The sequence below is a fragment of the Anolis sagrei genome, chromosome 6, assembly GCF_037176765.1.
Source record: "Anolis sagrei isolate rAnoSag1 chromosome 6, rAnoSag1.mat, whole genome shotgun sequence".
Lineage (NCBI taxonomy): Eukaryota > Metazoa > Chordata > Lepidosauria > Squamata > Dactyloidae > Anolis > Anolis sagrei.
The window spans coordinates 77,249,176-77,261,404 of record NC_090026.1 but is presented as its reverse complement, the minus strand read 5'-3'; the positions used below and the strand labels follow the sequence as shown (position 1 = coordinate 77,261,404).

General features: G+C 41.6%; 1 protein-coding gene across 1 annotated transcript in view; it reads right to left on the bottom strand.

Moving 5' to 3' along the window:
- LOC132778600 (protein-glutamine gamma-glutamyltransferase 4-like) overlaps positions 1-11,913 on the bottom strand; it is a 34,298-nt gene extending 22,385 nt beyond the window's left edge. Inside the window, exons 1-3 of the mRNA XM_060781773.2 lie at positions 11,898-11,913; positions 9,700-9,879; positions 3,009-3,115 (exon numbers count right to left, since the gene is read on the bottom strand). Of these exons, the coding sequence (XP_060637756.2) occupies positions 3,009-3,115; positions 9,700-9,879; positions 11,898-11,913 (303 nt within the window). The remainder of the gene's footprint in view (positions 1-3,008; positions 3,116-9,699; positions 9,880-11,897) is intronic.
- Between the last annotated feature and the right edge of the window lie 316 nt (positions 11,914-12,229).

The window sequence follows — 12,229 nt, the reverse complement described above, 5'->3', positions numbered from 1 at the left end:
TGTGAACACTGGTGGAGTTTGGGGAAAATAGAATCTTGACATTTGGGAGTTGTAGTTGCTGGGATTTATAGTTCACCTACAATCACAGAGCATTCTGAACCCCACCAACCATAGAACTGGGCCAAACCTCCCACACAGAACCCCCATGACCACCAGAGTGGGCCACAGCAATGCGTGGCAGGGGACGGCTAGTAAATAAATAAATAACAACAGCTTTAGGTTCTTGTGGGTTTTTTCGGGCTATAGAGCCATATTCTAGAGGCATTTCTCCTGGCGTTTCGCCTGTATCTATGGCAAGCATCCTCAGAGGTAGTGAGGTCTGTAGGAATTAGGACAATGGATTTATATATATCTGAGGAATGGCTGGGGTGGGGCAAGGAGCTCTTCCCTGCTGCAGTTAGGTGTGAATGTTTCAGCTGATCACCTTCATTAGCATTTGAAGGCCTGGCTGAGCCTGGGAAAATCTCTTGTTGGGAGGTGTTAATCTGTGCCTGGTTGTTTCCTCTCTGTTGTTTTGCTGTTGTAATTTTAGAGTTTTTTAATACTGGTAGCCAGATTTTGTTCATTTTCATGGTCTCTTCCTTTCTGTTGAAATTATCCACATGCTTGTGGACTTCAATGGCTTCTCTGTGTAGTCTGACATGGTGGTTGTTGGTGTGGTCCAGCATTTCTGTGTTATCAAATAATATGCTGTGTCCAGGCTGGTTCATCAGGTGCTCTGCTATGGCTGACTTCTCTGGTTGAAGTAGTCTGCAGTGCCTTGCATGTTCCTTGATGTGTGTCCGGGCGCTGCGTTTGGTGGTCCCTATGTAGACTTGTCCACAGCTGCATGGTATACGGTAGACTCTTGCAGAGGTGAGAGGATCCCTCTTGTCCTTTGCTGAACGTAGCATTTGTTGGATTTTCTTGGTGAGTTTGTAGATTGTTTGTATGTTGTGTTTTCTCATCAGCTTTCCTATGCGGTCAGTGGTTCCCTTGATGTATGGCAGGAACACTTTTCCTCTGGGTGGATCTTCATCTTGACTCTCGTGGCTTGTTCTTGGTCTTGCAGCTCTTCTGATGTCTGAGGTGGAGTATCCATTTGCCTGGAGAGCCCAGTTGAGGTGGTTCAGTTCATCTTGGAGGAGGTGGGGTTCGCAGATTCTTTTTTGCACGGTCTGCCAAGGCTTTAATGGTGCTCCTTTTTTGACTTGGGTGATGGTTGGAGTTTTTATGTAGATATCTATCTGTGTGTGTGGGTTTTCTGTAGACGGTGTGACCCAATTGTTGATATGGTTTGTGGATGAGTAGGGCATCTAGGAAAGGCAGTCTTCCTTCATTTTCTTTTTCCATGGTGAACTGGATGTTTGGGTGGATGCTGTTAAGATGGTCCAGGAACCTGTTGAGTTCTTCTTCTCCATGGCTCCAAATGGTGAAGGTGTCATCCACATATCTGAACCATATCGTGGGCTTTTTGGTTGCTGTCTCCAGGGCTTGTTTTTCAAAGTGTTCCATGTAGAAGTTAGCTATGACCGGGCTGAGAGGGCTCCCCATAGCTATTCCATCTTTCTGTTCGTAGAATTCATTGTCCCACTGAAAGTAACTGGTGGTGAGGCAATGGTGAAACAGAGCCATGATGTCTTCTGGGAACCTCTGGTTGATGAGTGCCATGGTGTCTGCTACCGGAACCATGGTAAATAGAGATACCACATCGAAGCTGATCAGTTTGTCGTTGGTATTTAGCTTGAGATTGCTGATTTTTTCTATGAAGTGGGCTGAGTCCTTGATGTAGTGTGTTGTGAGCCCAATATGGCTTTGTAACTGTGCAGCAAGAAATTTTGCTAGGTCGTATGTGGGGGAGAGTCAGGAGAAATGCCTCTAGAACATGGCTCTATAGCCCGAAAAAACCCACAAGAACCTAGTGATTCCAGCCATGAAAGCCTTCGACAATACATTAACAACAGCTTTATTTTTATACCCCACCAACCATCTCCCCAAGGGGACTCGGGGCGGCTTACAAGGGACAAGCCCAAAAAGTTACAAATAAAACACAAACAATTAAAAACATCAGATAAACTATAAAAACAATCACAATTGTAAACAACATCAAAACAATATGGCTGAGAAAAGGAACATAGCTGAGGTTCAGCAGAATGTGATCAGAAGACCATGATATGGCAACAAGAGGCTATGAGTGTTTTCAAGGGCAAAAATTATAGAACACATACGATTATTTTAAGCAGAGAAATCTTGGAAAGTATAGAATTTAGGAAACCCTGAAAATAAGAATAAATGAATATGTGTGATTAATTTTATGTACTTTTGAAAATTTTGGCTTGTTATGGAAACAAGGATTGGTGAGAAAGCTTCTGTGGAAACACCTTTTCCCCCATGACAATAACTCTTCCAGGAGTGAATTTCCAATCCTAGGGGTAGATTTGTCTCACTTCCTATTGTCTCACTCCCATTCTTAACTATGAGTTGTTTTTAAGTCAGATATTTGTAACTGTCTGTAGTAACAACATAACCCAATGAACTGGACCATATGATTGTTATAATAATGGAAACGGCTATGTGTCTGTATAACTAATGTTATTGTTTTTAATGTATTGTATATTTATGGTTTTATATTGTTATACTGTGATATGTGCGGCATTGAATTGTTGCCAGTGTTAGTCGCTCTGAGTCCCCTCTCGGGAGTTGAGAAGGGCGGAGTAGAAATGTTGTAAATAAATAAATAAAATAGTATGGAATATGCGACTTGCACAACACATTCTCCAGATCATCATATCATTTTCTGTGCTGGCTGACACTAATGATCAGGCAGCACTGGGGTTACAAGTTGTAGAACTCTTGTATCTCTTGACAGTGGACTTTATTAAGGGAAGTCTCTGTCGTAATTCAGGATCTTACCATGAAATGACAGCCATGTTGAGCAGTTGAATGCATTTTTGTGCAACGGTCACAAAAAATATAAAACACATGCTCTAATTGGATATCTGCATATAAAGTGATCCAAACTTCTATACCTTCTGTCCATCTGTATCATAAATCTCAGCATGCCATGGTTGTTTCTTCTGCTTTGATGTTAAATTCAGATATAAAATGGTCCCATTGTATCGCTTTGGATTCTCACCTGGAAGAATACAAGTTCATGAAGAGTAGTATTAACAAATTCATGAAGACTGTAATAGAAATAACAGAGCAGCAGACTATCTTTTCAGTCCACAACTTTGATGGCTAATACAGTGCTACTCAAAGTGGTATTACCACTTTATCTTTGGGAGACTTTGGAAGATATTGTGCTAATACAGTGCTACTCAAAGTGGTGTCACCACTGTATCTTTGGGAGACTTTGGAAGATATTGACTGGCAGCTCAGAGTGTGTTTCCAGGAGAGAATGAAACAATCCGAAGCCCCTTCTACGCTGCTATATAATCCAGATAATCAAATCAGACAATCCACATTATCTGCTTTGAACTGGATTATATGAGTCTACACTGCCTGTTCTGTCGCCGCTGGACCTGAAATGAAGTGCTTTTAAGAGAGGATGTGTGGCTTGAATCCAGCGGGAAGCCAGGGCCCCCGAAAAGGAGCCGTTAGATAAATTTCCCTCATTAAACAGTCTTTAGGAGGCTTGAACTTAAATATAACAGTCTTTTATTGATGAACAAACAGAATTGTAAAGCTTTCTTGGTAAAAAACCAGTTCTCTCAAACTTGTTCACAGGGAACAGGCACTATCTTCAATAACTTTGTTCAAAGGAAAATTCCCCTTTCTAGCTCCTCCCAGGCTACTGTGAACCTAAACCTGACTGATTTGAATCCATTACCGGCTGAACTGCGTCTCAGAACCAAGCAGATGTACCAGCAGGCCTGTAGTCACTTAGCTGGAGATCTTGATGATTAGAGCTGCAATTCCCTTCGGAATTCCTCAGGGCTCTAAGGCTGTTTCCCCGGAACCTTTTTGAATCTTTAGAGGCTCTTAAGACTGTTCTCCCCCGGGAAGTCTTAAGGGACGAAGCCTTTGTACAGGAGGACATCTGTATACATCCTCTGCATAGACTTCCTTTGCTGAGACTAACTGAAAAATGGCCCCTTCCCTCCAAAAAACCCAGAGAGGGGCGGGACCAGGGATCCTAGCTGTAATTGGCATGTGGCTTGCCCTATGAATGCAGCCAAAGGAAGCCACCTATCTGCAAAGTCCCTGAAACTTAGGACTATGAAAAAACACTCAGTGCAAAACACAAAATTGGAGCCCCTGGAACAGCCATTCCAGAACACTGCCATATAATCCAGTTCAAAGAAAATAATCTATATTTAATATAGCAGTGTAGAAGGGGCCCTAGTCAATGGGTGCCAGATACTGGCACATTGGCAAAAAAAACCCTGCAATACTTTTACATGAAGAAGATACCGACACTTGTAGTTTCCAGTAAAAAAATTGCAAACAAATTCCTATTTCATCTATAATTACAATGAGTGGTGTACTGGAAAAGCAAAACTCACTTTATTTATTTATTTATTTACAACATTTTTATCCCGGTCTTCTCACCCCCGCAGGGGGACTCAGAGCGGCTAACAATGGCAACTTTAAAATATTGAATTTTCAGATATGGTAAAGATATATATATATACTAGCTGTGCCCTGCCACGCGTTGCTGTGGCCTATAGTAAAACTTATCAAAGTTGAGGTAGATATCTGGACTATTATGAAAGAGAGGTCCCTACCTATTCCTTCCCCCTTTTCCTCCCCCTTTCTCTCCTTTCTTCCTGCTCTACCTCTTTCTTTCTTTCCTTCTTTCACTACTTGGTTTCATCCTTCTCTCTTTCCTTCATTCCCTCCCCCTTTCTTCCTTTGCCTTTCTTCCCTCCCTGTTTGCTTCCTTCTTTCACTTTTTATTTCCTTTTATTTCACCACCATCATAACAATAACAATAAGGCAATGCATTGCCTCTGGGACCTGACACCTCTCCCATTCCCCCTAAAAGGGTCTCATAGGAACAATAGCATCATAATAATAGAAATAACAACCTTTACCCGCCACGTGTTGCTGTGGCCAATCTTCCCTCTTTCTCTCCTTCTTTCCCTCCCTCCCTCCCTCCCTCCCTCCCTCCCTCCCTCCCTCCCTCCTAGGGTTGTGAACATCAACATGGGTTGTGTTATGGGCACGGGGATTTTAGTTAAGTTTCGTTGAGGGATTTTTGAGTTTTGTTGTTTTGCCATTTTGTGAGTGTGTTGTTGTGTTGTTTTTCATTTTGAGTAGATATGTTTGTACCTTGTGGGTTGTGTTATGGGCACGGGGATTTTAGTTAAGTTTCGTTGGGGGATTTTTGAGTTTTGTTGTTTTGCCGTTTTGTGAGTGTGTTGTTGTGTTGTTTTTCATTTTGAGTAGGTATGTTTGTACCTTGTGGGTTGTGTTATGGGCACGGGGATTTTGGTTAAGTTTCATTGGGGGATTTTTGAGTTTTGTTGTTTTGCCGTTTTGTGAGTGTGTTGTTGTGTTGTTTTTCATTTTGAGTAGATATGTTTGTACCTTGTGGGTTGTGTTATGGGCACGGGGATTTTAGTTAAGTTTCGTTGGGGGATTTTAGAGTTTTGTTGTTTTGCCGTTTTGTGAGTGTGTTGTTGTGTTGTTTTTCATTTTGAGTAGATATGTTTATACCTTGTGGGTTGTGTTATGGGCACAGGGATTTTGGTTAAGTTTCGTTGGGGGATTTTTGAGTTTTGTTGTTTTGCCGTTTTGTGAGTGTGTTGCTGTGTTGTTTTTCATTTTGAGTAGGTATGTTTGTTTCCTGTGGGTTATGTTATAGGCACGGGGATTTTAGTTAAGTTTCATTGGGGGATTTTTGAGTTTTGTTGTTTTGCCGTTTTGTGAGTGTGTTGTTGTGTTGTTTTTCATTTTGAGTAGATATGTTTGTACCTTGTGGGTTGTGTTATGGGCACGGGGATTTTAGTTAAGTTTCGTTGGGGGATTTTAGAGTTTTGTTGTTTTGCCGTTTTGTGAGTGTGTTGTTGTGTTGTTTTTCATTTTGAGTAGGTATGTTTGTACCTTGTGGGTTGTGTTATGGGCATGGGAATTTTGGTTAAGTTTCGTTGGGGGGTTTTTGAGTTTTGTTTCCTCATTGGATGCCCCTAACAAATTTATATATATAGATATATATATATATATAATATATATATTAAATAATTCATAGTACATGTTGCTTTCCCAAAGAGTCAGGTAAGTTAGTTTCATCCCAAAATTTTCCTAGAAAGTGGGCCGATAAAAGGGAGCACCAATATAAGGGTCTTTTACACAACACTATTACAGCATTTTGATTCTTAAGTACCAGGGCATTTAATTTGGGAATTTGTAGTATGGTGAGCTATGGCTGAGAATTCAAAATGCTCAATTGCAAATCTTGTATTCCATAAGATAGGGACCTGGAGGTAATGAAGGAGTTACTACTATGCTATGTTCTGAGAATAGTACTGAACTACCAATGTAGCCCAATTGAGATATTCATAACAATGACAACCATAAAAGTAAGTCATCCTATCACTTTAGCTCTTTACTGTTCATTCTGCAGCAATGGACCAAGCTACGGGTGGGTCTTATTTTCCAAACCCAGTCTGGCAAAATATTCCAGTCTAAACAGCAAATTTATATTGATCAGAATATCTCTCCTACTAACATAATAAACTATGATTGGATGAATGTAAAACTTTTAGTAAGCATTATAAATAGTTTGTGTGTATATCAGCAATTCTAAAGTAAGGAAAGACATTTAAATTTTTAACCAATGGAGGTAGATTGGTAGATGAGGGCAACAGCTACGATGTGTATTGTTGCTTCTGGGGCGCCTTGCGGAGATGTGCCTCGGGGGCACTGTTTTACAGTGGCTCCGGTTATTTCTGGAGGGCCGCACCCAGAAGGTGTTATTGGGGGACACCTGTTCAACGCCACATCCTTTGACTTGTGGGGTTCCACAGGGCTCTATACTGTCCCCCATGCTGTTTAATATCTACATGAAGCCGCTGGGTGAGATCATCCGGAGTTTCGGGGTGCGGTGTCATCTGTACGCAGATGATGTCCAACTCTGTCACTCCTTTCCACCTGCTACTAAGGAGGCTGTCGAAGTCCTGAACCGGTGCCTGGCCGCTGTAATGGTCTGGATGAGGGCGAACAAACTGAAATTAAATCCAGACAAGACAGAGGTACTCCTGGTCAGTCGCAAGGCCGAACAGGGTATAGGGTTACAGCCTGTGCTGGATGGGGTCGCACTCCCCTTGAAGGCGCAGGTTCGCAGCTTGGGTGTGACCCTGGACTCATCGTTGAGCCTGGAGCCCCAGGTCTCAGCGGTGACCAGGGGAGCATTTGCACAGCTCAGGCTCGTGCGCCAGCTGCGCCCGTACCTCGGGAAGTCTGACTTGGCCACGGTAGTACACGCTCTGGTCACATCCCACCTTGACTACTGCAACGCTCTCTACGTGGGGCTGCCCTTGAAGACGGCCTGGAAGCTCCAGCTGGTCCAGCGCGCGGCAGCCATGTTACTAACAGGAGCGGAACGCAGGGAGCATACAACGCCCTTGTTGTACCAGCTCCACTGGCTGCCGATCTGCTACCGGGCCCAATTCAAGGTGCTGGTGTTGGCCTACAAAGCCCTAAACGGTTCCGGCCCAAAATACCTGTCTGACCGCATCTCGGCCTATGAGCCCACGAGGACTTTGAGATCGTCCGGGGAGGCCCTTCTCTCGATCCCGCCTGCCTCACAGGCACGCCTGGCGGGGACGAGAGACAGGGCCTTCTCGGTGGTGGCCCCTCGGCTGTGGAACACCCTTCCTGTGGACATCAGACTGGCACCCTCCCTTATGACATTCCACAAGAGACTCAAGACGTGGTTGTTCGAGAAGGCGTTTGAATAAGTGCTGCAAAAAAAAAATGGCAATGACGATAGGAACGAAACATGGATAACGATATTTGGATTGTGGTTCAACGATGAGACGTCGCGAAAGACTTGTAATTGTATTATTGATATTGATGTTGTTGTTTGATAATGTTTTTGATATTGCTAATTGATGTGAGTATATGTTGTAATTGCACCTTATTTTACATGTTGTACACCGCCGTGAGTTGCCCAAGGGCTGAGAACGGCGGTCTATAAGCACAGTAAATAAATAAATAAATAAATAAATAAATAAATAAATAAATAAATTTAAGAAAATTATAGGGAAATGTTTGTAACTAGGACATTATACCCATTAACTCAGATACACTATTTCTTCTGATTGATTCAGCTTCACTTCTTAACATCAAGTGCCCACCCCATTCCAGACTATAATAATGCTCATAATATTAAAATTACACAAACTTTCCACTTTAGGAATAGTAGATTTTCATCCAACTGTTTATTAAATCAGTCACCTGTTGTAAGGGCTTTTGGATTATGATAAAATGTTGTTGTAGATTTTGCCAAAAGTTGTACTTTAATCTTTGTTATATATAAGATCTATGAATATTGGTGCATTTATAACATTTGCATATAGTCATATTTATCTTACTACTTGTCTAACAGATTTTGCAGCAGCCTTCTATGAAGCTAAGAAAGTTCTTGCCATAATGCCATGAAGACCAGCATTATACTTGTAAATTATTGTGAATTCGTTTTTTGGCATTGGGTGTGTTTGTTTGTTATTTAATTGATTAACCTATGTTAGGTTGCCCCTAATACAATTTATAAAATTAAAGAAATAGTATGCATATCTGTTTGACATGAGCGACTGTAGTTTGTATCTTTTCCACTTTTGCGTAGAAATTTGAGATTTCCCAATATTCTATTAATAAAGTCGAGCAACTGCTCACTTCCTGCGTAGGAGAAACCATGAAATCCATATATACATTACCCAAGAGAAGAAGGTATATCAGTGAACAATATAGATTTGTGCCCCTACTTCTCTTTTCTCCTCGCAGTATCCAGTTTATTAAAGCAAGATCTATTTAACTTGCTTTAAATTGGAATATTTTTTTCAGGAAGGTAAATCTCTGCAAATTTGCTTGCACGTGTACAAAAACCTCTGAGGAAAGAGCTTTACTTTTTCTGTTTGCAGACTAGGAATGTAATGAAAAACATACCCTTAATATATTTTTACGGCCAAAATAATGATACCTGCCTCCAAAAAATCCTGCAAATCTCTTGCAAAGACAGACGGACAAATATCAACATACTGGAAGAAGCAAAGACTATCAGCATTGAAGCGATGCCCCTATGCTATCATCCGAATGCCCCTATGCCATGTTGTCCAAATGCCCAATCACCATCTCCCAAAGCAGTTACTCTACTCCCAACTCAAGAATGGAAAACAGAATGTTGGTGGACAGGAAAAGAGATTGAAATATGGGCTTAAGGGCAACCTTAAAAACTGTGGCATAGACACCAAGAACTGTGCAGCCCTGGCCCTTGAGCACTCTAACTGGAGGTCAGCTGTGTCTAGCAGTGCTGCAAAATTTGAAGAGGCATGGATTGAGGGCTAAAGGGAGAAACATGCCAAGAGGAAGGCACATCAAGGCAACCTTGATTGGACCACCGTCCACCTGGAAACCGGTGTCCTCACTGCAGAAGAACATGCGGATCAAGTATAGGGCTCCACAGTCACCTATGTATCCACCACCAAGACACTACACTTGGAATGCCATCATACTCGAACAAGGGTTCACCTAAGTAAGTAAAGATATACTTACCTATGCTGAGTTGTAGTATGACTTTATCATTGTCATTCAGCTCCCTTCCGAAAGTCACCTCCATCTGAAACTCCTGTCCTCGTCTCACAATAAGATTAGTGTTGTCGAAGTCATTGGTATGATGGAAATAGGTATTGTGTTCTCTGTGGAAATCAATTTTAATGGCCTCCAAAGGAGTCACTGCAAATGACAAATGAGTATTTATCCAACTTCCTTTCATTACTTATTAATTTAATGTTATAGTTCACAAAGCTTAAGTGTGGACAGTAGAACAATATTAAAACTTATTAGTCAGTTGTGCTTTTAGTTAAAAGTTTCCTGTTTTCTGGTTCTGGCCATGTCAATGTTGAAAAGTCCTCATGCTGAAAGGTTGACAATCCTAATCAACAGAGTTCTGGCATAGATTATCTAGCTAACATGCTGCATATTTTAGCTAATTTTCCTAAATTGGTTGTACAATTAGGGCACTGCTATTGCACTGGCAGGATTATACATAATTTGTGTGCTTCCACTCCATGAAGAGGTGGACTCATTTCCCTTCCTTCATTCAGATCAGTCTTTTCAAACTATATACTCAATTCCCTCAAACTATATACTCATTTCCTTTCATTCTTTGCCATTGGCCTTATTGCTGAAAATGCTGGGAACTGCATTGTAGAGGAGATCAGACTGGAGATGACCGCACTGGCTCATGCTATTCACCTGGATTGTTGTATTTGTGATAGCGTTGCATTTTCTACATTGAGAGACACAGGGCCCTTCTACACAGCCCTATATCCCAGAATATCAAGGCAGAAAATCCCACAATATCTGCTTGGAACTCAAATCCCACATTATCTGAGTGTGGATTCAATGTGGGATTTTAAGTCTTGATATTCTGGGATATAGGGCTGTGTGGAATGGCCCACAGATCTGCAGTCAGTGCTTGACATGATGAGGCAGAGGCTGGGAGCCCAGGAGCTCAATATTCTGCTCCCTTTTATTATATAAAATCCTTGAATCCTTGAAGTGACTGGATTGACCTTGAAGGAGCTGGGGGTGGTAACGGCCGACAGGGAGCTCTGGCTTGGGCTGGTCCATGAGGTCATGAAGAGTCGGGAACAAATGAACAACAACAACATACTTGGAATTGCCCAAGACAGGCATTTTGTAATGCTATTTATGTGAAATACTAGTTGTTTGCATTTCAGTTTTATGAATGGTCCCATCAGAAAAAGCATACCCATATAATGGGATATTTTATATTTATGATCTGATCAGGCTGCCACTCCCATTATCTCCAAATCTGGGTGCCTGAAACGCCTATCAGTTCCATATTTGTCCCAGATCTATTTGGGTTGCAATTCATGGCTCTCCTCCTAACTGGACAGATGGTCCAGCCTTCTTGTTGGGCTGCAACTCCCATCATTCGCAGTCTGCTTAGCAAAAGGATAAGAATGCAGCCTGGCAAGTAGGCTGAGCTGTCTGACAAGTTAGGAGGAGAGCTGAGCCTTTGTCTTGGCAGGGAATCACACAGCTCTCTGGATACAGCTGGACTCCAACTCCCATCATCCTCTATAAGCCCTCCAAACACCACCACTATTTTATTTTTTTATCATTAAGAACATGCGTTTCAAGTTTGATGGGTGGGATTCACATGATGTGGCTGGACTACAACTCCCACCATCCTTTCTCTGCCCTGTCCCCCCATCCAAACACCAGTATTTTAAGTTGGATCGTGATGGGTATGTGCACCAAGTTTGGTCCAGATCCATCAAGCTGTGTAGGAACCTTTGTGGATTATAGATACATAATACAGAGGGTCCCCAAGTTACGTATAATATATGTTCTGCAGGTTTGTTTTAAAGTTGAATTTGTATATAAGATTGGTGAGAAAGCTTTAGTGGAGACATGTTTCCCCCATGATAACTCTTTCAGGACTGAACTTCCCTTCCTGCGGGGTAGATTTCTCTCACTTTCTGTTGTCTTACCCCTTTTCAAACTATGGGTTGTTTGTAAGTTGGATATTTTTAACTGAGGGACTGCTTGTACATATTTTAACGTAACTTTTTAATATTTTAACTAGTGTATACCCACCATTACCTGGTGTATACACTGTCAGATATAACTGTTACCTCCCATTTCCCCCACTTTTTCAGCTTACTTCTGTTGCTACAAACAGACTCCAAACTGCAAGAGTACTTTCTGCCTGTACTTACCTGATGTTTCACTCATGTTCCTAGGCTTTACTCCTGCAAACTTTGAGAAAACAGCCCTGGGCTTGTGCAACAAGTTGAAGAAGGAAACTTTCTTTTTATAGTGCTTGCAAATCAAAAGTAAAAATGCAATATAATGGCTTAGATGTTATGCTGAAGATTAAAAAAGTACCAAGAGAAACAAAAAGGCAAGTACTATAATAAACACAACAAGCACATTTCTAACAAGCAGTCTATCTAATACACAAAGAAGTTACAAACACATTAGAATAGGTGTATAAGAGAAGAGCTGAGTGAATTCAGCTGTATTTAAATACTCTGTGTCAAAAGCAGGA